Source organism: Pseudophryne corroboree, chromosome 3 (assembly GCF_028390025.1).
Source record: "Pseudophryne corroboree isolate aPseCor3 chromosome 3, aPseCor3.hap2, whole genome shotgun sequence".
Classification (NCBI taxonomy): domain Eukaryota; kingdom Metazoa; phylum Chordata; class Amphibia; order Anura; family Myobatrachidae; genus Pseudophryne; species Pseudophryne corroboree.
Genome location: NC_086446.1, coordinates 350,135,306 through 350,161,281, shown reverse-complemented (window position 1 = coordinate 350,161,281; position 25,976 = coordinate 350,135,306). Strand labels below are relative to the sequence as shown.

General features: G+C 47.2%; 1 protein-coding gene across 2 annotated transcripts in view; it reads right to left on the bottom strand.

The window, feature by feature from the left end:
* Nucleotides 1-25,976, bottom strand: part of ERBB2 (erb-b2 receptor tyrosine kinase 2) — a 218,904-nt gene that overhangs the window by 22,645 nt on the left and 170,283 nt on the right. For both annotated transcript variants that reach the window (XM_063959734.1, XM_063959733.1), the window contains exons 7-11: nucleotides 16,090-16,231; nucleotides 9,197-9,313; nucleotides 8,661-8,787; nucleotides 2,821-2,894; nucleotides 1,447-1,537 (exon numbers count right to left, since the gene is read on the bottom strand). In XM_063959734.1, the coding sequence (XP_063815804.1) occupies nucleotides 1,447-1,537; nucleotides 2,821-2,894; nucleotides 8,661-8,787; nucleotides 9,197-9,313; nucleotides 16,090-16,231 (551 nt within the window). The remainder of the gene's footprint in view (nucleotides 1-1,446; nucleotides 1,538-2,820; nucleotides 2,895-8,660; nucleotides 8,788-9,196; nucleotides 9,314-16,089; nucleotides 16,232-25,976) is intronic.

Genomic DNA, 25,976 nt, shown 5'->3' with positions numbered 1-25,976 from the left:
ATACAGCAAAAAATGAAGTATGAATATGAGTTAAAAAAAAGGCACACTGTGCATAACAAATGAAATTATTATCCTGAATTAAATCTATTGGTCAACCACAAAACATTAATTACCTCTACTTTCACCAAATGATATTTAAATGGTAATGCCACTTAAAATGTAGTTCTTATATTTTTAATGACTGCTGAAAATACCAGACTTAGTCATAATGATATTTTAGTACAAACTGATGCCAAATCACACTAAAATAATACCAGACAATAAAACGTGAGGCGCTACAATACATATTTATTTGTGCAAATGCATTAATTTCTCTTCCTCATCTATAACAACGGACCTGAACATAAAATGCCTTCACTCCCTATGTATGAAATGCCCCTATAAAAGCACTCTGCACAACCTTCTGGGGGTTACAAGATTCTGGATGGAAATGTGCATGGTGACAAGAGTGAAAATGTCACTTATAAAATCCAGACTACTATTACTTAAGGATCACTCCATTAATTTCAACATTTCCGTTTGTCCTCCAAAATACTGCTTGGCTTTCTCTCATATAGGTCTTTGATTCATCATGAGGGGACAACGGTATCTCAACATTGTAACATGTCGGCATGCCGTCATTATATACATGATGAAAGATAACATAGTCAACAGCAACATTATGACAACATTTTGTAGACCTTGCTATTATACCAGTGTTCTAGGATCTTATTTGAAAGTTGCTGCCTATTTTCTATCGCAAAAAGTGTCTTATAGGGGTGTATTCAATTAAGGTCGGATCCTTTCCGACCGAAAGGATCCAACATCTCAGTATTCTTTTTTTTAAAGTCGGATTGACATTGTCGGAAACGGGGCTAAAACCTGTCGGATTTGGCTGTGAATCCGACAAAACACGTGGATCGGTGGCTTAAGTGGATAGAGATCTATTCAATTGATGTTGGATCCTTTCAGTATTCAATTTGAGACTGTTTCCGACACGGTTTGGCTGTTTCCGACAATGTCAAACCGACTTTTTTTAAAGTCGGATTGACATTGTCGAAAACGGACCAAAAACCTGTCGGATTTAGCCGCAAATCCGACAAAACACGAGGATCCGCGGATAATCAGCTGCTCCACGTGTTTTCCGACAAGTCGGAATTGCTGACAAGTCGGAAAAACGGAAGCCCCATTGAATAGGTCAAATCATGATTCGACCTAAAAAGTCGGAAACTGCTGTCTTTCCGACTAGACGGCAGTTCCGACTAAAATTGAATAGACCCCATAGTCTGAAACAGAAAGCATACAATGACATACTTAAGGCTGGCAGGCTAAACTGGCTGATATTTAGATCTGAAATATCTAGCAGAATATATATATATATATATATATATATTTGTTTTTATAATATTCTGGCTACATTTATTTTTTAGTGCTGTATACAGTTTAAATAACAATACATGTGCTCACTTGTGAAGGAGTCGCCCGCGAATCACACGCAAGTTTTCAAACACACTGAGATTCGCAAGTTCTTCAGTCCAGGAGTCTATATATATATATCCTACAAAATAACACAAAGATTGCATAGATAAGGAATAGAGCATGATGTTACAGAAATATGGTTATGGTGGTATTATATGTGAACGTTATTTTTTGCAGTCTCTAACATCTACATTACTCTCAAGCTGACAATCTATATTCTGTTAAATATTACATTATACATTACAAAATACATTCCATACTGTAGTGTGACCTTATGTGGCATTTGTGTGCCCTCTTTGGGGAGCCGTCTGTAAGGACTCCTAGCATATTACAATGCCAACGTTACTGGATTTGAACAGAATAGTGCAACAAGACTTTGGTACTGATTTAAATGAACATGACACTACTGATCCACAGAGAACATACATTGAACATTTTAAAATATACACGTGTTACTGAGACAAGATGCTATCAATTGTGAGACGAGCCAAGATTACCTTCTATTGAAAGACACAGACATGAAGAATTGAGGCTTCTACTGTAGAAGGCAGGGTAACTGCTGCAATGTGTCCGTTTCTCATTTTGTAGAATACAAACTTAAAATGTTACTAAAATAGGCATACCTCCCAACATGACCCTCTCCAGGAGGGACACAATGCTCTGCTCCTGGACTTTTCTCTTAATTTAAGATTGCCATCACCTGTTTTGAAAATGTTAATGGATAGGAAAGGTGTTTCACCACAGGTGATGGCAATCAAAAGTTAAGAAGCAAGTCCAGTAGTAGGGCATTCTGTCCCTCCTGGAGAGGGTCGTGTTGGGAGGTATGAAATAGGTGACAGTGTGTTATGTGCTATTTGGAGGCATTCTTGATTTAGCTATACTCTATAGAACCTTTCTGTCACGTAAATGAACAGGTTTTTCAACACTACCTCAGAGGTTACATACCAGAATCTGTCATCAGCCACAATTTCCACTGGGATTCCTTTACAGCAGAGGTTCCCAAACTCTGTCCTCATTACCCCCACACAGTGCATGTTTTGCAGGTAACTCAGCAGGTACACAGGTGTATTAATTACTCACAGACACATTTTAAAAGGTCCGCAGGTGGAGTTAATTATTTCACTTGTGATTCTGTGAGGAGACCTGCAAAACATGCACTGAGGACCGAGTTTGCAGACCTATGCTTTATATTGTCAGTGTGGTAGGTCTTTGCCTTTAATGTGGCTTTCTGCCGCATGTTATGCTACTGTTAGCTAGGATGCTATTGGAAAAACCAATGCACAACATTTATTTGAAAAATGTTATTTTATTACCACAATGCTCCCACTTTACAAATAACCTACAAATATCTACACCAGGTACCTGTTATTTCCTGGAGGGTATTGAAGACTTCTAAGTCCTCCAAAGAAAGTGGTCTGATGCCCTCAGTCGAATTCCTGCAAAATCAGTTAAAGTCCATTATGGGAAATCCACACAGACACATGAGAATGACATTGTTATGTAGCTGCCTGATGAGTCAGTGTAAAGCCCCGTACACAGGGGGGGAAGGTGATGTGTGCTGTGCGATCCAGCACAGACCGCTCAGCACACATCTCTCTCTTTCCGCTCAGCACACAGCACGATGTGCTGAGCAAGGAAGGGGGTGGGGGGGGGGACGCTCACTTCACGCAGCAGTGAAGTGAGCGATTTACTAGATTTGGCAGTCAGCGATAGCGACGCGTGGGGCCGCACATCGCTATGGGCATACACACAGAGTGATCCGTGCTTCATTTCTAAGCAATCTAATCGAGATTGCTTAGAATTTAAGCACCGATCTCTCCGTGTGTACCCCCCTTAACACTGGGTCTAATTCAGATCTGATCGCTGCAGCAAATTTGTTAGCTAATGGGCAAAACCATGTGCACTGCAGGGGGGGGGGGGGGGGGGGGGGCAGATATAACATGTTCAGAGAGAGTTAGATTTAGGTGGGGTGTGTTCAAACTGAAATATAAATTGTAGTGTCAAAATAAAGCAGCCAGTATTTACCTTGCACAGAGACAATATAACCCACCCATATCTAACTCTCTCTGCACATGTTATATCTGCCCAACCTGCAGTGCACATAGGGGGTAATTCCAAGTTGATCGCAGCAGGAATTTAGTTAGCAGTTGGGCAAAACCATGTGCATGGCAGGGGAGGCAGATATAACATGTGCAGAGAGAGTAAAGGGCCCTACAGACATGCCGATCCGCCACCGAGGTGCCCGACGGCCGATACGGCCGACGGGTAACCTGGCGGCGGGGGGGCAGTGACGGGGGGAGTGAAGTTTCTTCACTCCCCCCGTCACACGGCTCCATTGAAGTGCAGGCAAATATGGACGAGATCGTCCATATTGGCCTGCATGCACAGCCGACGTGGGACCAGCGATGAACGAGCGCGGGGCCGCGCATCGTTCATCGCTGGAGCCTCCACACTGAAAGATATGAACGAGTTCTCGTTCATTTGTGAACGAGATCGTTCATATCTTTCAAACAAATCGGCATGTGTGTAGGGCCTATTAGATTTGGGTGTGATGTGTTCAATCTGCAATCTAAATTGCAGTGTAAAAATAAAGCAGCCAGTATTTACCCTGCACAGAAACAAAATAACCCACCCAAATCTAACTCTCTCTGCACATGTTATATCTGCCCCCCCTGCAGTGCACATGGTTTTGCCCAACTGCAAAAATAATTCCTGCTGCGATCAACTTGGAATTACCCCCATGGTTTTGTGCATTTGGTATCAAATTTGCTGCTGCGGTCAGATCTGAATTAGGCCCATTGTTATGTAGCTGGCTGCTGAGTCAGTGTAACATTATGTAGCTGGCTGCTGAGTCAGTGTAACATTGTTATGTAGCTGGCTGCTGAGTCAGTGTAACATTATGTAGATGGCTGCTGAGTCAGTGTAACATTGTTATGTAGCTGGCTGCTGAGTCAGTGTAACATTATGTAGCTGGCTGCTGAGTCAGTGTAACATTGTTATGTAGCTGGTTGCTGAGTCAGTGTAACACTGTTAGGTAGCTGGCTGCTGAGTCAGTGTAACACTGTCAATTAATATTCCATAGAAATATCCCATGCATGGACAATCATAACATACAGTTAGAATAACTTTATTTATTAGGTACATTTTATTTACAGATGTACAGTAATAGACTTTAATGTACTCTATTTTTGTGGTTAGCAGAATGTTACAACACATCAAGCATGGAAGCAGGGCCGGTGCTAGGGTGTTCGGCGCCCCCCTGCAAACTATAAATTTGCGCCCTCCCATATTCGTGCCGGGAAAAGGGGTGTGGGCTCACAAGTAAGGGGCATGGCCACACAATAGTACCCCCATTTAAAATTACGCCACAATGTAGCACAATCTTATTCCTCTTATACATAATGCCCCACCCGTAGTAGTAGCGTCATATGTAATGCACCCCAGTAGTAGTAGCATCCTTATACATAATGCCCCCCAGTAGTAGTAGTATCCTTATACATAATGCCCCACCAGTTGTAGTAGCATCCTTATATGTAGTGCGCCCCCAGTAGTAGACGCGTCCTTATACGTAATGCTCCCCCAGTAGTAGTAGCGTCCTTATACGTAGTGCACCCCCAGTAGTAGAAGCGTCCTTATACGTAATTCCCCCCTAGTAGTAGTATCGTCCTTATACGTAATGCCCCCCCAGTAGTAGTAGCGTCATTACGCGTAATCCCCCCCTGTAGTAGTAGCGTCCTTATACGTAGTGCACCCCCAGTAGTAGAAGCGTCCTTATACGTAATTCCCCCCTAGTAGTAGTATCGTCCTTATACGTAATGGCCTCCCCAGTAGTAGCGTTGTTTCACAAAATGCCCCCCCAGTAGTAGTAGCGTCCTTACATGTAATGCCCCCCCCCCAGTAATAGCGTCATTATACGTAATGCCCCCCCAATACTACCATCCATAAAGTGCGCGTACACAGACATACCTCACACACACAATTCACACATATATACACACACATACACACACACACACACACACCGTATACACACACACACACACACACATACACACCCACCATATATACAAACACACACTTCTCTCTCACCCTCTACTTACCTAAGCCAGTCTACTTCGGTACAGCAGCCTGGTCCGTGTAGCTCCGCCCCCTTCTGGACCGTTTAGCTCCGCCCCCTTCCATCCCGTTGAGCTCCGCCCCCTTCCATCCCGTACACAGCCGCTGTCACACAGGTGAGGGGAGGGAGGAGGCTTTTCACGCTGCAGGCGCCGCTGCCAGTGACTGTCACAGTCATACAGTGACAGACACAGCAGCAGCAGCAGGGGGGCCAGGACGGCGCAGCAGGGAAGGGATACAGAGCATGGGGAGCGCCTCTCCGTCCCAGCGCCTCCCTGCACTGCATCCCTTCGCTGAGCGGGTAGCGCCGGGCCTGCATGGAAGATTCCTTTTCAGTGGTGAACAGGGATTTCCTGTCAGTCTAGTTGGTGAGCCATAGGGCCTTATTCTAAATCAAACATTTACTGAAATTCAGTAAACGGCTGATGTTTTTAACCCCTTCAGTGGTTTGCCCAGAAATTTTCCGGGGTAGCCAGCACTGACAGCGCTGGCAATCCCTGGAAGATTTCCAGGCATACTACTGACTGATTTCCTGGGGACAGCCCTTGAGTGTGCACGGCGCCCGGGAATCAGCATACTCCATTATGGAGTTTAGCCCATCCCCCGGGCTCCTATTGGCCAGAGTGCAGGCTTAGTTGTAAAATGGCTTATGCTGATGGGAATCAGCGCTGTGGCTGGCGATCCCGTGGGCAATCGCCAGGTGATTACCTCGCCTTGTCCCATCATTCGCCCCCCCTGCAACTTCCCTACCACTCCCACTTCAATTTAAAAACACCCACCCAGGGTATGTTTTTAAATTGAAAACCCACCACTGAAGGGGTTAATCTGCACGTGTCTGAATTACACCACGCATACGTCATGATGGTGGTTGTACAGAGTCTCAGTACAGATACAGACATATGCATGTAGGAATGTATAGGCAGTACAAGGGGCATTCCTAGCCAGCTACTGGGAGGTAACAGGGCAATGGCTAAAAAAGATAGCGTCTTATATGTGTGTGTTGCAGGTGTGATGCTGAAACTACTCAACTCACAGTACTATCAATGTTACGAGGGGTGTGCAATTTGTTTCTGAATGTGCAGTGCATAGGCAGAGTAGACACAATCTGCCTGTCTGATTGTGAACTGTAATCTTTTACTAAAAATCTTGTGAAATGTCAAGGCACAGACTGTATATAAACAGCACTGGACATCAAAGAAGTCCGCATGTTCACTTCCTTCACAAGCTCGTTATGGAGCTTAACAGAGGCCACTGAAGAGCCATAATCTTCTACAACAAGAGTGGTCTGCGACAGCTGGACAGTTTTGACCAACTGCGAGCTGCTTTTGGGGAGGAAGCAACATCATAAACCACTATGTTTAAGTAGTTTGCAGAATTTCGGCACAGGAGACCGTCCCCTGAAAGACAAGAAGCACTGCAACCAACCTTTGTCCACAAATCACCAAGGACAATGTGGCTGCTGTGAGGGGCAATAGTTGAGGTGGATGCCAGGGTGACCATGGCCCGTTAAGAGAAGGAGATAGGCATCTCATTGAGATCCATCCACTTGATACTCCACGAAAAGCTTGGCTTGAGCAAGGTTTCTGCACGCTGGGTGCCCCATCAGCTGACTCAACAGCAAAAAGAGGCTCGGGTGACTTTGTGCCACGGGAGGCATTTGACATGCCGGCTATCAGGATCCCGGTGCTCACCATACCGGCGCCGGGATCCCGACAGCTGGCATATTGACAACTATTCTCCCTCTTGGGGTGTCCACGACACCCCTGGAGGGAGAATAAATAGTGTGGCGTGCCACCGTGCCCGTAAGGGGCTCTTTTGCGCTCACCCTGCTGCCTGCCGGCAGTTGGGATCCCGGCGCCAGTATGCTGGGCGCCGGGATCCCAAGCGCAGGCATAGCGTAGTAGACCCCGTGCCACATCATGCTGGCCATGTTTGATGGCAATCGCTCAGACTCTGCCTTTAGAGATCATCAGTGTCGATGAACCCTGGATCTACAGTTTTAAAACCAAGACCAAACAACAGACCAGTGAACCCCAGTTGGAGGTATGCCGCCACAAAAGTTCCAATGTGAGCGCAGCGTGGCCAAGCAGATGGTGGTAGAAGACTGATAATGTAGCTTCCATACTACTTGTGCAGCAGTGCACCGCCAACCAATGTCTGACGCAAGTGCTGGAAGCTATTTCCAGGAGCTGTCCAAGAACTCACATTCGTGGTGCTCTTCTCCATCATGACAATGCACCTGCCCACAAGTCCAGAAAAGTGGTGTTTTTTATGGCCCATGAACTCATCCAGGAGCTTGGTCACCTGCTGTACACTGCAGACCCGGTCCCCTGCGACTTCTTTGTGTTCCCACAAGTCAAGAGCAATACATGTGCGATTTGTTTTAAGTCATCAGAAGGTGCAGTGGAGACCTTCATCCAGCATGGAGTGGTTCAGCTACTTCACAAGTGGTTTGAGTATATGTAACTTAGCTTAGACTCCTCTGATGAATACTTTGAAAAATGTAATGTTCACTTTGTTTGTAAATGTAATACCATTTGTGCATCTGGAAAATTATTGCACACCCCTTGAACGCATATAGAAATCAAACAGGAAGCACAAAGTGACTTGGGCCCACAAAAAATCGTCTTTAGCAATGTTGTGTGCCTAGCACTCTGCCAAAGCACATAGGTTTAAGTAACACGATGAAGCCTGGTAAAACTAAGCAGTTTAATAAAAGAGGTGGTTCAAAAGTTGTAGGATGTTGAACTTTTGATATAACTTTTGTACTGTACAATGCATGCACTTTAATTTTTACACCTCTACATACAGTATACATAGGTACACTTCTAGATTGCTGAAGAGCCTTCAGAACGTGGAGGGTAGGCATGCATAGGTACATATAGCAGACCATTTAGATACATTAGTACAAAACCAAAGTTTTTTTCTTCATTGTGTTCCTTCACTGCACACTGAAATCGAAAATAAGTACCTCCTTTGTTGTGTCCCTCGCTTTCCTTTAAACAGAGATATCCCCCTTTCAGAACATTTATATGATTCTAAATAACTGTACCAGCATCAAGACTTTCACAGAAGGAAGGACTTACAGCTGGAAAGATTCAGAAAGGAATACCAGGTTCCCAAATATTTTGGTGCATCCTCGAAAAAACTGAATGTTGGTGGAATTAACAGCCGGGACCATCTTCAAGAAGTCCATTCCTAGCCCGTAACAAACTAAGAGAAAAGACAGTTAGCTAGAACTGTGGCCACTGATTATCCAAATTCTGTACATATTGACGACAAACATTTAACATAACATGCACCTCAGTGATGGCGCAAATTCCAAGGGAGTTCAAAGGGCCGGATTCAATTATAAAGCGTTAACCAGTATACACGGGTTAATTAAATGTTTCCCTATTTCTTAATAATAGGGTTTAATAACACATTATGCTCTAATTTTCTTTTAGAGAGGCTGGCAACTCCCTATCCTGTTGGATAAGCTGCTATCGAGAATATACATTTGTATATCTTGATTTAGTAGATACTATATATCTGAAGTTTTAACTGTGTTATAAATAAGTGCCTGATTTCTAAGAAATGAAATGGGTAAATAGCAGTAACTTGTACCTTATGGTGTAATTACCTTTACTGCACTGGTTGGTGCATTTTTCGCACTTCTGTACACCTCCCACAATTACCTCCTGATTGTTTTGTGGGCAAAGGAGGGTGCAGGAACCAACTTCGGTAGCCAAGTAGTTATCTAAATGAGAGAACAAACATATGATGTTTTTATATACTGTATATATACACTATATGGACAAAATTATTTGCCCATTGTGACTGGAATCACTAGACGGAGCATAATCTAACATACTTTATTTCCAAATCAGGCAGGATACAGCTTCCAGGATAGGTTTACATGCAGTTCTTAATACAGCACTATAACATTCCAAGGGGAGCCCGACAGCCGGTATAACGACAACTATTCTCCCTAGAGGGAGAATAAATAGCATGGCGCGACACCGTGCCCGCATCGCAGCGAGCCTGCAAGGGGCTGTTTTGCGCTCGCCCCGCTGCCTGGCGGGGGTCAGGATCCCGACGCTGGTATGCTTGGCGCTGGGATCCCAAGCGCCAGCAAAACGTAGTAGACCCATTCTAAGTTCTGGTAAACACAAATAATGCATATTCCAAATGGCTCCTAACGTAACCCCAGACTCCCATCTATCGCCTGGCCACTTGCTGGCATCAGGAGCAATGACCTACTGACCAAAACACATTTTTAAAGACAGCAACCAAGGTGAAGTGATTAGCCCAGCTGTGGCTTAACACAGACTCAGCTAAAACCCAGACTGGATTCCATCAGACCTGTTGCTGCTGTTCCAATCCTGCAAAAGCCTACCACATTAACCTCATGTGAGATTTGCTGTCATGCTGTCCCTGCCACACCACACCTGTTAATTATTGAATTCAGGTGTTTCAATCAGACCTGTTGCCACAGGTGTATAAAATTAAGCTAACCATGCAGTCTCCATTTGCAAACCTTTGTGATACATTTGTGATACAAAATGGGTCGTTCTGAAGAGCTTAGTGAAGAGTTCCAAACTTCCACTGGCATTAATGTAAGCACAAAAACTGTGTGGTGGGAGCTTAATGGAATGGGTTTCCATGGCCGATCAGCTGCATGCTCACACAAGTCTAATGGCAAGCGTCGGATGGAGAGGTGTAAAGCACACCAACACTGGACTGTGGAGTAGTGGAAATGTGTTCTGCGAAGTGACGAATCATCTTCTCTGTTTGGCAGTCAGATTGGCGAGTCTGGATTTGGCCGATGCCGGGAGAACGTTAGCTGCCTAACTGCATTATGCCAACTGTGAAGTTTGGTGGAAGAGAGATAATAGTATGTGGCTGATTTTCAGGGTTTGGTGTAGGCCCCTTATCTCCAGTGAAGACCCATCTTAATGCTTCAGTATACCAAGACATTTTGGACAATGCTATAATTCCAACTTTGTGGCAACAGTTTGGGGAAGGCCCTTTTCTATTCCAACATGACTGTGACCCAGTGCACAAAGCAAGGACTATAAAGACATGGTTTTATGAGTTTGGTGTGGAAGAACATGACCTCAACACCATCGAGCACCTTTAGGATGAACTGGAATGGAGACTGCAAGTCAGGTCTACTCATCCAACATCAGTGCCTGACCTTATAAATGCTCTACAGAATGAATGGACACAAAATCCCACAGAAGCACCCCTAAAATCTTGTAGAAAGCCTTCCAAGAAGAGTGGCAGCTGATATAGCTGCAAAATAGGGGACCAACTCCATATTAAAGTATTTGTATTATATTTTACATTGTCATTACAGTCCCTGTTATAATGGTAAGGCGTCCGAATACTTTTGTCCATATACAGTAGTGTGTGTATATATCTCCTAATGTTTCAAACAGATGGGGGGAGGATTTCTTAAAATAATAATACTAATACTAAGTAGTACTTGTATTGTCATTCTGAATTTATGTTGTTATATCCATCATGGGCAGTGCAGATGGTGTAATGGTTAGCACTACTGCCTCACAGCACTGAGGTCATGGTTTAGAGTCCCACTACGGACCTAAATGTGTATAGTTTGTATGTTCTCCATGTGTTTTTGTGATTCTCCTCCAGGTATTCCGGTTTCCTCCCACAATCCAAAAAATAGGATTTTGGTTACCTACCGGTAAATCCTTTTCTTGTAATCCGTAGAGGATGCTGGGGTCCACATTAGTACCATGGGGTATAGACGGGTCCACCAGGAGCCATTGGCACTTTAAGAGTTTGAGAGTCTGTGCTGGCTCCTCCCTCTATGCCCCTCCTACCAGACTCAGTCTAGAAACTGTGCCCGAGGAGATGGAAATCTTCGAGAGAAGGATTTAACATAGATAGTGGCGAGATACATACCAACTCACACATACAAGGCACCTCAAGCTAACTAGCTTGAAAAACTCAGCAACTGCTGACACATTACTTATCAAGTAATAGTGCAATACATAATTAAACAAAGTTGTACTAAACCAGATAACGGTTGCAGGAAAACGAAGCGCTGGGTGAGCGCCCAGCATCCTCTATGGACTACGAGAAAAAGATTTACCGGTAGGTAACCAAAATCCTATTTTCTCTTACGTCCTAGCGGATGCTGGGGTCCACATTAGTACCATGGGGATGTACCAAAGCTCCCAGAACGGGAGGGAGAGCACGGAGGCTCCTGCAAAACTGATTGGCCTCTGATGATCTGAAGTTCAGTCAAAGTATCGAACTTGTAAAACTATGCAAACGTGTTCGACCCAGACCAAGTTGCAGCTCGGCAAAGTTGCAATGCCGAGACACCCCAAGCAGCCGCCTAGGAAAACCCCACCTTACGAGTAGAGTGGGCCTTAACAGATTTTGGACACGGCAATCCTGCCGTAGAATAAACGTGCTGGATAGTGAACCTAATCCAGCGAGAGATCGTCTGCTTAGAAGCAGGACATCCAATATTCTTGGGATCATACAGGACAAACAGAGAGTCTGACTTTCTGTGACGAGAAGTTCTCTTCACATATCTCTTCAGAGCCCTCACAACATCCAAGGACTTTGAAGTAATTGAGGAGTCAGTAGATACTGGCACCACAATAGGTTGGTTGATATGAAATGCCAACACAACCTTCAGAAGAAACTGCTGACGTGTCCGGAGCTTAGCTCTATCTTTGTGGAAGAGCAAGTATGGGCTTTTACAGGACAACTCCCCCAACTCCGACACACGTCTTGCAGAAGCTAAGGCTAACAATGTGACAGCCTTCCATGTAAGAAATTTGACCTCAACCTCCTGTAGCGGCTCAAACCAAGCCGACTGGAGGAACTGCAACACCACGTTAAGGTCCCAAGTCGCCGTAGGCGGTACTAAGGGAGGTTGGATGTGCAGAACTCCCTTCAAAAAGGTCTGAACCTCAGGGAGGGCAGCCAATTGTTTCTGGAAGAAAATGGATAGGGACGAAATCTGGACCTTCGCAGATACCAACCTCAGGCCCATATCCAAACCTGCTTGCAGGAAGAGGAGAAAACGTCTGAGTTGAAACTCCGCCGTAGGAAACTTCTTGGATTCACACCAAGAGACATATTTCTTCCAAATACGATGGTAATGCTTAGACGTTACCCCTTTCCTAGCCTGTATCAGGGTAGGTATTGACCTTCTTCGGAATGCCATTCCGAGCAAGTATCAGGCACTCAACTTCCATGCCATCAAACGTAGCCGCGGTAAGTCTTAATAGGCGAACGTCCCTGCAGCAGCAGGTCCTCCCTAAGAGGAAGAGGCCTCGCTCTTCCTCTTCCTGCAAGAGATTCAGAAGGTCCGCATACCAAGCCCGCCTTGGCCAGTCTGGAGCAATGAGGATCGCTTGAACTCTTGTTCTCCTTACGAGCTTTACAACTCTTGGAATGAGTGGAAGTGGTGGAAACACGTACACCGACTGGAACACCCATGGAGACACCAGGGCATCCACTGCCACTGCTTGTGGGTCCCTCGACCTGGAACAATAGCGCCGGAGGTTCTTGTTGAGACGAGAGGCCATCATGTCTATTTGGGGTAACCCCCAAAGGTCTGTTATTTCCTTGAACATCTCCGGATGGAGACCCCACTCCCCTGGATGGAGATCGTGTCTGCTGAGGAAGTCTGCTTCCCAGTTGTCCAGTCCCGGAATGAAGATTGCAGAAAGCGCCAACGCATGTCTTTCTGCCCAGAAGATGATTCTTGTCACCTCCCACATTGCAGCTTGGCTCTTCGTTTCGTCTCGTCGGTTTATGTAGGCTACTGTCGTTACATTGTTCGACTGCACTTGAATGGCCCAATTTCTTAGGAGATGGGCCATCTGAAGAAGACTGTTGTAGACGGCTATTAGTTCCAGGATGTTGATGGGCAGGCCGGCTTCCAGACTTGACCACCTTCCTTGGAATGTTACTCCTTGAGTGACTGCTCCCCAGCCCGAAGGCTCACATCCGTGGTTAGAAGGACCCATTCCTGAATCCCGAACCTGCGGCCCTCCAGCAGGTGAGGTAATTGTAGCCACCAGAGGAGCGAAATCCTGGCCTTCGGTGACAGACGTATTCTCTGGTGCATGTAGAGATGAGATCCTGACCACTTGTCCAGGAGATCTAGTTGGAAGGCCCGAGCGTGGAACTTCCCGTACTGGAGAGCCTCGTAAGAGGCCACCATCTTTCCCAACAGGCGAATGCATTGATGAACCGACACCCGGGCTGGCTTCAGGACATCCCGGACCATAGCATGTATCACCAACGCCTTTTCCTGCGGAAGAAACACCCTCTACACTTCTGTGTCTAGAATCATTCCCAGAAAGGACAACCTCTGGGTTGGTTCCAAATGTGACTTTGGAAGGTTCAGAATCCAACCATGAATCTTGAGGAGGCGGGTTGTGAGAACAATGGACTGCAGCAGCTTCTCCTTGGACGACGCCTTTATCAGCAGATCGTCCAGATATGGAATGATGTTCACCCCTTGTTTGCGGAGGAGAACCATCATCTCTGCCATCACCTTGGTAAACGCCCTCGGTGCTGTGGAGAGGCCGAATGGCAGTGCCTGGAACTGGAAATGACAGTCCAGTAATGCGAAACGGAGATAAGCCTGATGCGGCAGCCAGATCGGAATGTGGAGGTACGCATCCTTGATATCCAGGGATACCAGGAATTCCCCCTCTTGATATCACCGCCCTGAGAGACTCCATCTTGAACTTGAACTCCTTTAGAAAGGGGTTCAATGATTTTAGGTTAGAATGGGCCTGACCGAACCATCCGGTTTCGGTACCACGAAAAGGTTCGAATAGTAACCTGTGGTTCGCGAATGAGGAGGAACGGGCACAACGACCTGTGCCTCCACCAACTTTTGGACAGCTTCTTGTAGGACAGTGCTGTCTGCCAGCAGAGCTGGTAAGCCTGGTAAACGATGAGGAGGGAGACCTTGAAATTCCAGCCTGTATCCCTGGGATACAATATCTATCACCCAGGGATCCAGCCCGGACGATATCCAGACGTGACTGAACTGTCTGGAGTCTTGCTCCCACTGGCCCCACCTCCAGGCTGCGCGGCCCACAGTCATACGGAGGACTTTGGCGTACCTGAAGCAGACTTTTGTTCTTGGGAACCTGCAGCGGCAGGTTTCTTAGACTTAACTTGACCTCCCCTAAAGAAGGTATTGGACGGTCTGATCTTTCTAGGCTTGTTAGGCCGAAAGGACTGTGTTGCTGATGAAGGGAAGTATTTATTCGGAGCAGGTGCAGCTGAGGGAAGAAACAGAGACTCACCCACTGTAGCCGTGGATATCCACGCGTCTAAAGCTTCCCCAAAGAGAGCCTGACCTGTATAGGGTAGGGACTCCACACTCTTTCTTGATTCCGCGTCAGCCGACCACTGGCGCAGCCACAGTCCCCGACGAGCTGAAACAGACATGGAAGAGATTCCCGCAGCCATGGAACCCAGGTCTTTCATGGATTCAACCGTAAAACCTGCTGAATCGTGAATGTGGCGTAAAAATAATTCAACATCATCCTTATCCATTGTATCCAAATCCTATAGTAAGGTAGCCGACCACTTTACTATAGCTTTTGCAATCCATGCACTAGCAATAGTGGGACGCAATATGGCCCCTGAAGCAGTGTACATTGACTTAAGTGTGTTATCAATTTTTCTATCAGCCGGCTCCTTTAAGGCAGTAGATCCTGGAACAGGTAAAACCACCTTCTTAGAGAGTCTGGACACAGATGCGTCAACAATCGGCGGGTTTTCCCATTTTTTTCTATCCTCCTCATGGAAAGGAAACGCCACCTGTACCCTTTTAGGGATCTGGAAGTTTTTCTCTAAAAAACATTTTTACCAGGAAAACTCACCTAGCCGTGACCGGCTCCTCCGGGCACATTTTCTAAACTGAGTCTGGTAGGGGGGCATAGAGGGAGGAGCCAGCTCACACTCTCAAATGCTTAAAGTGCCAATGGCTCCTGGAGGACCCGTCTATACCCCACGGTACTAATGTGGACCCCATCATCCTCTAGGACGTAAGAGAAATATACTTGGAGGTTTACTGGCTCCCAACAACAAGTTAACATTAAGAAGGCAAAGAAAGGCTGTCACAATTGGGCTGTCGGGCAGCTCTATGGGGGCGGACCTGGCATGGGAGGGGCTGGGTTAATTCTAGGCAATGTACTCTCTGGCTCTTGGTAAAAGGCAGTCAACAACTTACTCAGAAGTCTATTATGATTTGCATAAGATATGTCCCAAAATAGATACAATATTGATTCATTTTGTTATATAAGATGACTAGTGATGTCAGAGCGTGATAAATATAAGAGCACAGGACTATCCTTCATAATTGTATATACTCTTTTAAGTATTAATGCATTCTAACTCAATCCTGAATAAGAATATAGGAGAAAAAAGAGAATACACCCTTGTAGTGCACTGGTGATATATTTCCTGCCAATAACGCCAAGTACAGCCTATGGGTAAGCGAGGCCTACTTACAAGGACATCTGATGATGCAGCTTGCTCCAAAAGTGTACCGTCCATTCTCGTTGACTACAGATTGATATGTCTCTGTGTTATATATGTTAAGTGGTGGACAGTGCAGCTCACAAATACCGCTGTGGTTAAAATTACGACAAGCCTGCAAGGAAAGAAAAAAATAAGAATTTACTCACCGGTAATTCTATTTCTCGTAGTCCGTAGTGGATGCTGGGGACTCCGTAAGGACCATGGGGAATAGACGGGCTCCGCAGGAGACTGGGCACTCTAAAAGAAAGATTAGGTTCTATCTGGTGTGCACTGGCTCCTCCCTCTATGCCCCTCCTCCAGACCTCAGTTAGGGAAACTGTGCCCGGAAGAGCTGACACTACAAGGAAAGGATTTGGAATCCAGGGTAAGACTCATATCAGCCACACCAATCACACCGTACAACTTGTGATAACCATACCCAGTTAACAGTATGAACAACAACTGAGCCTCAATCAACGGATGGCTCATAACAATAACCCTTTAGTAAGCAATAACTATATACACGTATTGCAGAAGAAGTCCGCACTTGGGACGGGCGCCCAGCATCCACTACGGACTACGAGAAATAGAATTACCGGTGAGTAAATTCTTATTTTCTCTGACGTCCTAGTGGATGCTGGGGACTCCGTAAGGACCATGGGGATTATACCAAAGCTCCCAAACGGGCGGGAGAGTGCGGATGACTCTGCAGCACCGAATGAGCAAACTCAAGGTCCTCCTCAGCCAGGGTATCAAACTTGTAGAACTTAGCAAATGTGTTTGAACCCGACCAAGTAGCAGCTCGGCAATGTCACGATCCGGGTATCTGGACGCCATTACTTACCCTTCAGATGCCTCCTAAGGCGGGCTCAGCGTTCCAGGACCGGATTCCGCTGTTCCTGAGTTTCCACATGCAGAGTGGTCTTTTCATCAGCCGCGGCCTCCGCTGTGCCCGCGTGGTTAAATGTGCATCTATCAGCCTGGCGTCTCCTGTCTCCGGTGGCCGGCGCCGCCATTACTGTTTCCCAGACCACATGGATTACAAACCAAACTTCCCTCCAAGTGTCTGCATGGGCGCAGCCATCTTGGATTCTGTCATCTGATCATTTCCACCAATCTGCTGTCTGTGTTGTTGATTTGCATAATTGCCTAGCCAACCCCTTCCTTGCTGCAGGTATAAGTAAGCTGTACCTGAGCAAGGAAGACGTCAGTGCTTTGGTTGTCAAACCTAGTTCCTGTTTGTCTCTCTTCTATGATTGTCTTCCAGGTTCCAGCTCCTGTCTCAAGACTTCCACCATAGAGACCCGCACCAGCATTCCACCTGCGGTGTAGCCTGACTCTCCAATCCATTCTGGATTCATCTGTTTCCAGCTACAACACTACCTGCTTCCAGCCTCAGCTTCCAGCAGAGTACAGCTTCCCTTAAAGGGCCGGTGTCCTTTCTACACTTTACCACTCTCCACCGGAATTATTATTTCTCCGCTCTCAAGTTCTACATTTCAGTTCACATTTCATCGCTCCCAAAGTTCATTTATTATTTAACTGGTTCCAGCCAGTATCCACTCCGTGCTAACAACAGTCTGGTTCCAGCCAGTATCCACAGCAGCTGTTTTACCTTCAGCAACCCAGCTCTTCCTGGAACACCAGCTGGTACAATCCTGGGTTATCTCCATTGCTACAGCCGGGCCTGGTAAGGACTTTCCATCTAGAAGATCATAAGAACTATCTCACACTACCAGTGCCCTGTGGCTCCTGCCATGCTGTAGTACTCAGGAACTGTATTTATTCTTTGCTGACTTTTGCGTTTTCTTTTATTGCTGCTGTGATGCGGAGTTGTCATAATAAACATCATTGACTTTTATCTAAGTTGTCGTGGTCACGCCTTCGGGCAGTTATTGTTCATGTTACTTACATGTCCAGGGGTCTGATACAACCTCCCAGGTTCCGGTACATCTCAGCCCCTACAACTGAGGCTGCCTCCCGTCAGCTCAGGCCCTCAGTTGTGACAGTAAGCACTGACCTAATGAATCCAGCCGGAGACCAGGATCAAGCGGCCAGGCCGATGCAAGAACTGGCAGCCCGACTAGAACATCAGGAGGCTGCACAGGGCCACATCATCCGCTGTCTCCAGGATCTCTCTACTCGGCTGGATGGGATTCAGACAACTCTCCGTGGATCAGGCGCGTCTGGTGCGTCAACCACAGTGACTCCAGCTATAACCCCACCCACCTTACCCATTTCTGCTCCACGTCTTCATCTTCCAACGCCAGCAAAATTTGACGGATCTCCAAGATTCTGCAGGGGATTTCTCAACCAGTGTGAGATTCAGTTTGAGCTACAACCTGGCAATTTTCCCAGTGACCGTACAAAAATTGCCTACATTATTTCTCTTCTCAGTGGCTCAGCCCTTGATTGGGCATCACCGTTATGGGAGAGGTCCGACACCCTGCTATCTTCTTACACTGCATTTGTGTCAACATTCAGGCGCATCTTCGACGAGCCAGGCCGGGTAACTTCAGCTTCGTCTGAGATTCTCCGTTTACGCCAGGAATCACGTACTGTAGGACAATATCTTATACAGTTCCAGATCCTGGCATCCGAACTGGCATGGAACGACGAGGCCCTGTATGCTGCATTCTGGCATGGTTTATCCGAGCGTATTAAAGATGAGTTAGCTACCAGAGACTTACCCTCCAAGTTAGATGAGCTAATCTCACTTTGTACGAAAGTTGACTTACGTTTCAGAGAGAGAGCAACTGAGCGTGGAAGATCATCTGCTCCAAAATCTTCTACTCCTCCTCCTCGCCAACTGTCACCAACTACAGATGAACCCATGCAAATTGGCCGTTCCCGTTTAACTCCTGCTGAGCGCCGAAGACGTCTCTCCGAGTTTCTCTGTCTGTTTTGTGCAGCTCCGTCTCACACCATTAATGCCTGTCCCAAACGTCCGGGAAACTCCAAATCCTAGCTCGCCAAGGAGAGGGCCGGCTAGGAGTAATGATCTCCTCTCCATCTCCTCAAGATTGTAACCTCCCAGTCTCGCTTCAAGTTGCTCAACGTTATCAGAACGTCATTGCCCTCCTGGATTCCGGAGCAGCTGGGAACTTTATTACTGAAGCCTATGTTAAACGGTGGTCCCTACCCACCGAGAGACTTCCTTCGTCCTTTTCCTTAACTGCTGTGGATGGCAGTAAAATTTTTGATACAGTTATTTCTCTAAGGACTCTACCAGTTCGTCTGAGAGTGGGAGTTCTTCATTCCGAACTTATTTCATTTTTAGTGATTCCAAGAGCCACACATCCGGTGGTCCTGGGCCTTCCATGGCTCCGTCTTCACAATCCTACAATTGATTGGACGACTACGCAAATCCTGGCATGGGGTTCCTCCTGTACTAAGACATGTTTGTTTAAAGTGTTGCCTGTCTGTTCTTCCTCCCCCAGGTCGTCTGATGTTCCACCTCCTCCATATCAAGATTTCACGGATGTGTTCAGTAAAGCTTCTGCTGATATCCTTCCTCCTCATAGAGAATGGGACTGCCCGATTGATCTCGTTCCAGGGAAGGTTCCACCTCGAGGCCGAACTTATCCGTTGTCTCTCCCCGAGACACATTCTATGGAGGAATACATTAAAGAGAACCTAGCAAAGGGGTTCATTCGACCTTCTTCTTCTCCAGCCGGCGCAGGCTTCTTTTTTGTAAAGAAGAAAGATGGTGGTCTGCGGCCGTGCATCGACTACAGAGGTTTGAACGACATTACCATCAAGAACCGCTATCCTTTACCCCTGATTACTGAGCTCTTTGACAGAGTTAGCGGAGCTACCATCTTTACAAAGCTGGACCTGAGAGGTGCATACAATCTCATCCGGATCCGTGAGGGTGACGAGTGGAAGACCGCATTTAACACCCGTGACGGACATTATGAGTACCTCGTCATGCCCTTCGGATTGAGCAATGCACCAGCTGTCTTCCAGCATTTCGTCAATGAGATCTTCAGAGACATTCTATACCGTCATGTCGTGGTCTATCTAGATGATATCCTCATTTTTGCCAACGATTTAGAGGAACATCGTTTCTGGGTAAAGGAGGTTCTGTCCCGTCTCCGTGTCAATCATCTCTACTGCAAATTAGAGAAATGCGTCTTTGAAGTCAAGTCCATTCCGTTTCTAGGGTACATTGTGTCCGGTTCCGGACTAGAGATGGATCCTGAGAAACTACAAGCAATCCAGAATTGGCCGGTACCCTTAACCCTCAAAGGGGTCCAGAGGTTCTTAGGGTTCGCCAATTATTACCGAAAGTTTATACGAGACTTTTCCACCATTGTGGCGCCTATTACTGCTTTCACCAAGAAGGGTGCTAACCCGTCCAAGTGGTCTGAAGAAGCCATGCAAGCTTTTCATCTTTTAAAACAGAGGTTCATCTCTGCACCTGTCCTGAAACAGCCTGACATCGACTCTCCTTTCATCTTAGAGGTGGATGCCTCCTCCGTTGGAGTAGGAGCGGTGTTATCTCAGAGGGCTAAAGATGGTCATTTACATCCTTGCAGTTTCTTCTCACGGAAGTTCTCCCCAGCGGAGCGCAACTATGCCATTGGCGACCAGGAGTTGCTAGCCATCAAGCTCGCTCTAGAGGAGTGGAGATATCTGTTGGAGGGAGCTTCTCATTCAATCACCATCCTTACAGACCACAAGAACCTTCTATATCTAAAAGGCGCACAATGTCTCAACCCTCGTCAGGCCAGATGGGCACTTTTCTTTTCCAGGTTCGACTTTAAACTCCAGTTCTGTCCGGGCTCTCAGAATCGCAAGGCCGATGCCCTTTCCCGCTCATGGGAGCAAGAAAATGAGTCAGAGTCTTCAGACAAGCATCCTATTATAAATCCGTTGGCATTCTCCACGGTAGGGATGGACTCTACGCCCCCATCAGGGAAAAGTTTTGTGAAGCCGACACTAAGGAAGAAGCTCATGCATTGGGCCCATGCTTCCCGTTTTGCCGGACATACAGGTATCCAAAAAACCCTGGAGTTTATCTCTAGGTCCTATTGGTGGCCAACTCTGAAAAAGGACGTTTTGGAGTTTATTGCATCTTGCCCAAAGTGTGCTCAACATAAAGTATCCCGCCAGTCGCCTGCGGGGCAACTGGTTCCACTATCTGTTCCCCGTCGACCATGGACCCATTTGTCGATGGATTTTATTACAGATTTGCCCATGTGCAACAAGTTCAATACCATCTGGGTGGTAGTTGACCGGTTCACCAAGATGGCACACTTCATTCCTCTCACCGGTCTTCCGTCAGCTTCCAAGTTGGCTCAAGTATTCATACAAGAGATCTTCCGAGTCCACGGTCTTCCAGAAGAAATTATCTCAGATCGAGGAGTTCAATTCACAGCCAAATTCTGGCGAAGTTTATGTCAAGTCCTCCAAGTCAAGTTAAAGTTTTCCACGGCTTACCATCCTCAGACCAATGGTCAAACTGAGAGGGTGAATCAGGACTTGGAGGCCTTCCTCCGCATCTATGTGTCCTCCTCTCAAGATGACTGGGTTCAATTACTTCCCTGGGCCGAGTTCTGTCATAACAACCAGTATCATTCTTCATCTTCCTCAACACCATTCTTCACCAACTTTGGATTCCACCCTAAAGTCCCTGAGTTCCAACCGCTTCCAGCAACTTCTGTTCCCGCAGTGGATATCACCTTGCATCAGTTTGCCAATATCTGGAAGAGCGTACGATCAGCTCTGCTCAAGGCATCGTTCAGGTACAAGAAGTTTGCGGATAAGAAGCGTCGAGCAGTTCCTGCTCTCAAGGTGGGTGATCGGGTATGGTTATCCACGAAGAATTTGAGGTTAAGAGTTCCCAGTATGAAGTTTGCACCTCGCTACATCGGTCCTTTTAAAATTGATCAAGTCATCAATCCTGTTGCTTACAGACTCCAGTTACCTCCCTTCTTAAAAATACCCAGGACATTCCATGTTTCCCTGTTGAAACCGCTAATCTTGAATCGGTTTCATTCCTCACTTCCACCAACTCCGAAAGTCCAAACTCAACGAGGCGTTGAGTATGAAGTGGCCAAGATCCTGGACTCACGTCACCGTTACGGTCAACTTCAGTATCTCATTGACTGGAAGGGCTATGGTCCTGAAGAACGCTCTTGGACCAATGCCTCTGACGTCCATGCTCCTGCCTTGGTCCGAAATTTCCACGCAAAGTTTCCTTTAAAGCCTAAGAAGTGTCCTGGGGCCACTCCTAAAGGGGGGGGTGCTGTCACGATCCGGGTATCTGGACGCCATTACTTACCCTTCAGATGCCTCCTAAGGCGGGCTCAGCGTTCCAGGACCGGATTCCGCTGTTCCTGAGTTTCCACATGCAGAGTGGTCTTTTCATCAGCCGCGGCCTCCGCTGTGCCCGCGTGGTTAAATGTGCATCTATCAGCCTGGCGTCTCCTGTCTCCGGTGGCCGGCGCCGCCATTACTGTTTCCCAGACCACATGGATTACAAACCAAACTTCCCTCCAAGTGTCTGCATGGGCGCAGCCATCTTGGATTCTGTCATCTGATCATTTCCACCAATCTGCTGTCTGTGTTGTTGATTTGCATAATTGCCTAGCCAACCCCTTCCTTGCTGCAGGTATAAGTAAGCTGTACCTGAGCAAGGAAGACGTCAGTGCTTTGGTTGTCAAACCTAGTTCCTGTTTGTCTCTCTTCTATGATTGTCTTCCAGGTTCCAGCTCCTGTCTCAAGACTTCCACCATAGAGACCCGCACCAGCATTCCACCTGCGGTGTAGCCTGACTCTCCAATCCATTGTGGATTCATCTGTTTCCAGCTACAACACTACCTGCTTCCAGCCTCAGCTTCCAGCAGAGTACAGCTTCCCTTAAAGGGCCGGTGTCCTTTCTACACTTTACCACTCTCCACCGGAATTATTATTTCTCCGCTCTCAAGTTCTACATTTCAGTTCACATTTCATCGCTCCCAAAGTTCATTTATTATTTAACTGGTTCCAGCCAGTATCCACTCCGTGCTAACAACAGTCTGGTTCCAGCCAGTATCCACAGCAGCTGTTTTACCTTCAGCAACCCAGCTCTTCCTGGAACACCAGCTGGTACAATCCTGGGTTATCTCCATTGCTACAGCCGGGCCTGGTAAGGACTTTCCATCTAGAAGATCATAAGAACTATCTCACACTACCAGTGCCCTGTGGCTCCTGCCATGCTGTAGTACTCAGGAACTGTATTTATTCTTTGCTGACTTTTGCGTTTTCTTTTATTGCTGCTGTGATGCGGAGTTGTCATAATAAACATCATTGACTTTTATCTAAGTTGTCGTGGTCACGCCTTCGGGCAGTTATTGTTCATGTTACTTACATGTCCAGGGGTCTGATACAACCTCCCAGGTTCCGGTACATCTCAGCCCCTACAACTGAGGCTGCCTCCCGTCAGCTCAGGCCCTCAGTTGTGACAGGCAAAGCTGTAAAGCCGAGACCCCTCGGGCAGCCGCCCAAGAAGAGCCCACCTTCCTTGTGGAATGGGCTTTTACTGATTTTGGATGCGGCAATCCAGCCGCAGAGTGAGCCAGCTGAATCGTGCTACAGATCCAGCGAGCAATTGTCTGCTTCGAAGCAGGAGCGCCAACCTTGTTGGCTGCATACAGAATAAACAGCGAGTCAGACTTTCTGACTCCCGCCGTTCTGGAAACATAAATTTTCAAAGCCCGTACTACGTCCAGCAACTTGGAATCCTCCAAGTCCCTAGTAGCCGCAGGCACCACAATAGGTTGGTTCAAATGAAACGATGAAACCACTTTAGGGAGAAATTGGGGACGAGTCCTCAATTCTGCCCTGTCCATATGGAAAATCAGATAGGGGCTTTTACATGACAAAGCCGCCAATTCTGACACACGCCTAGCCGAAGCTAAGGCGAATAGCATGACCACTTTCCACGTGAGATATTTTAGCTCCACGGTCTTAAGTGGCTCAAACCAGTGGGATTTCAGGAAATCCAACACAACGTTAAGATCCCAAGGTGCCACTGGTGGCACAAAAGGAGGCTGAATATGCAGCACTCCCTTTACAAACGTCTGAACCTCAGGCAGTGAAGCCAGTTCTTTTTGAAAGAAAATGGATAGGGCTGAGATCTGAACCTTTATGGACCCCAATTTGAGGCCCATAGTCACACCTGACTGTAGGAAATGCAGAAAACGACCCAACTGGAATTCCTCTGTAGGGGCCTTCCTGGCCTCACACCAAGCAACATATTTCCGCCATATGCGGTGATAATGCTTTGCTGTCACATCCTTCCTAGCTCTTATCAGCGTAGGAATTACTTCATCCGGTATACCCTTTTCCGCTAGGATCCGGCGTTCAACCGCCATGCCGCCAAACGCTCCGCGGTAAGTCTTGGAACAGACAGGGCCCCTGCTGCAACAGGTCCTGTCTGAGAGGCAGAGGCCATGGGTCCTCTGTGATCATCTCTTGAAGTTCTGGGTACCAAGTCCTTCTTGGCCAATCCGGAACAATGAGTATCGTTCTCACTCCTCTTTTTCTTACTATTCTCAGTACCTTGTGTATGAGAGGAAGAGGAGGAAACACATATACCGACTGGAACACCCACGGAGTTACCAGTGCGTCCACAGCTATCGCCTGAGGGTCCCTTGACCTGGCGCAATATCTTTTTAGCTTTTTGTTTAGGCGGGACGCCATCATGTCCACCTGTGGCCGTTCCCACCGATTTGCAATCTGTTCGAAGACTTCTTGATGAAGTCCCCACTCTCCCGGGTGGAGGTCGTGCCTGCTGAGGAAGTCTGCTTCCCAGTTGTCCACTCCCGGAATGAACACTGCTGACAGTGCTTGTACGTGATTCTCCGCCCAACGAAGAATCCTTGTGGCTTCCGCCATCGCCGCCCTGCTTCTTGTGCCGCCCTGTCGGTTTACATGGGCGAGTGCCGTGATGTTGTCTGACTGAATCAGCACTGGTTGGTCTCGAAGCAGGGGCTCCGCTTGACTCAGGGCGTTGTATATGGCCCTTAATTCCAGTATGTTTATGTGCAGACGAGTCTCCTGACTTGACCACAGCCCCTGGAAGTTTCTTCCCTGCGTGACTGCCCCCCATCCGCGGAGGCTTGCATCCGTGGTCACCAGGACCCAGTCCTGTATGCCGAACCTGCGGCCCTCGAGAAGATGAGCACTCTGCAGCCACCACAGAAGAGACACCCTGGCCCTCGGGGACAGGGCGATCAGCCGATGCATCTGAAGATGCGATCCGGACCACTTGTCCAACAGATCCCACTGAAAGATCCTGGCATGGAACCTGCTGAAAGGAATGGCTTCATATGACGCTACCATCTTTCCCAGGACTCGCGTGCAGTGATGCACCGACACCTGCTTTGGTTTCAGGAGATCCCTGACCAGGGTCACTAACTCCTGAGCCTTCTCCTCCGGGAGAAATACCTTCTTCTGTTCTGTGTCCAGAATCATGCCCAGGAAGGGCAGACGCGTCGTAGGAATCAGCTGCGACTTTGGAATATTCAGAATCCAGCCGTGCCGTAGCAACACTTCCTGGGAGTGTGCTACGCTGATCAACAACTGCTCTCTGGACCTCGCCTTTATGAGGAGATCGTCCAAGTACGGGATAACTGTAACTCCTTGCTTCCGGAGAAGTACCATTATCTCCGCCATTACCTTGGTAAAGACTCTCGGTGCCGTGGATAGACCAAACGGCAACGTCTGGAATTGGTAATGACAGTCCTGTACCACAAACCTGAGGTACTCCTGGTGAGGCGGATAAATGGGGACATGCAAGTACGCATCCTTGATGTCCAGAGATACCATAAAATCCCCCTCTTCCAGGCTGGCAATGACCGCTCTGAGCGATTCCATTTTGAACTTGA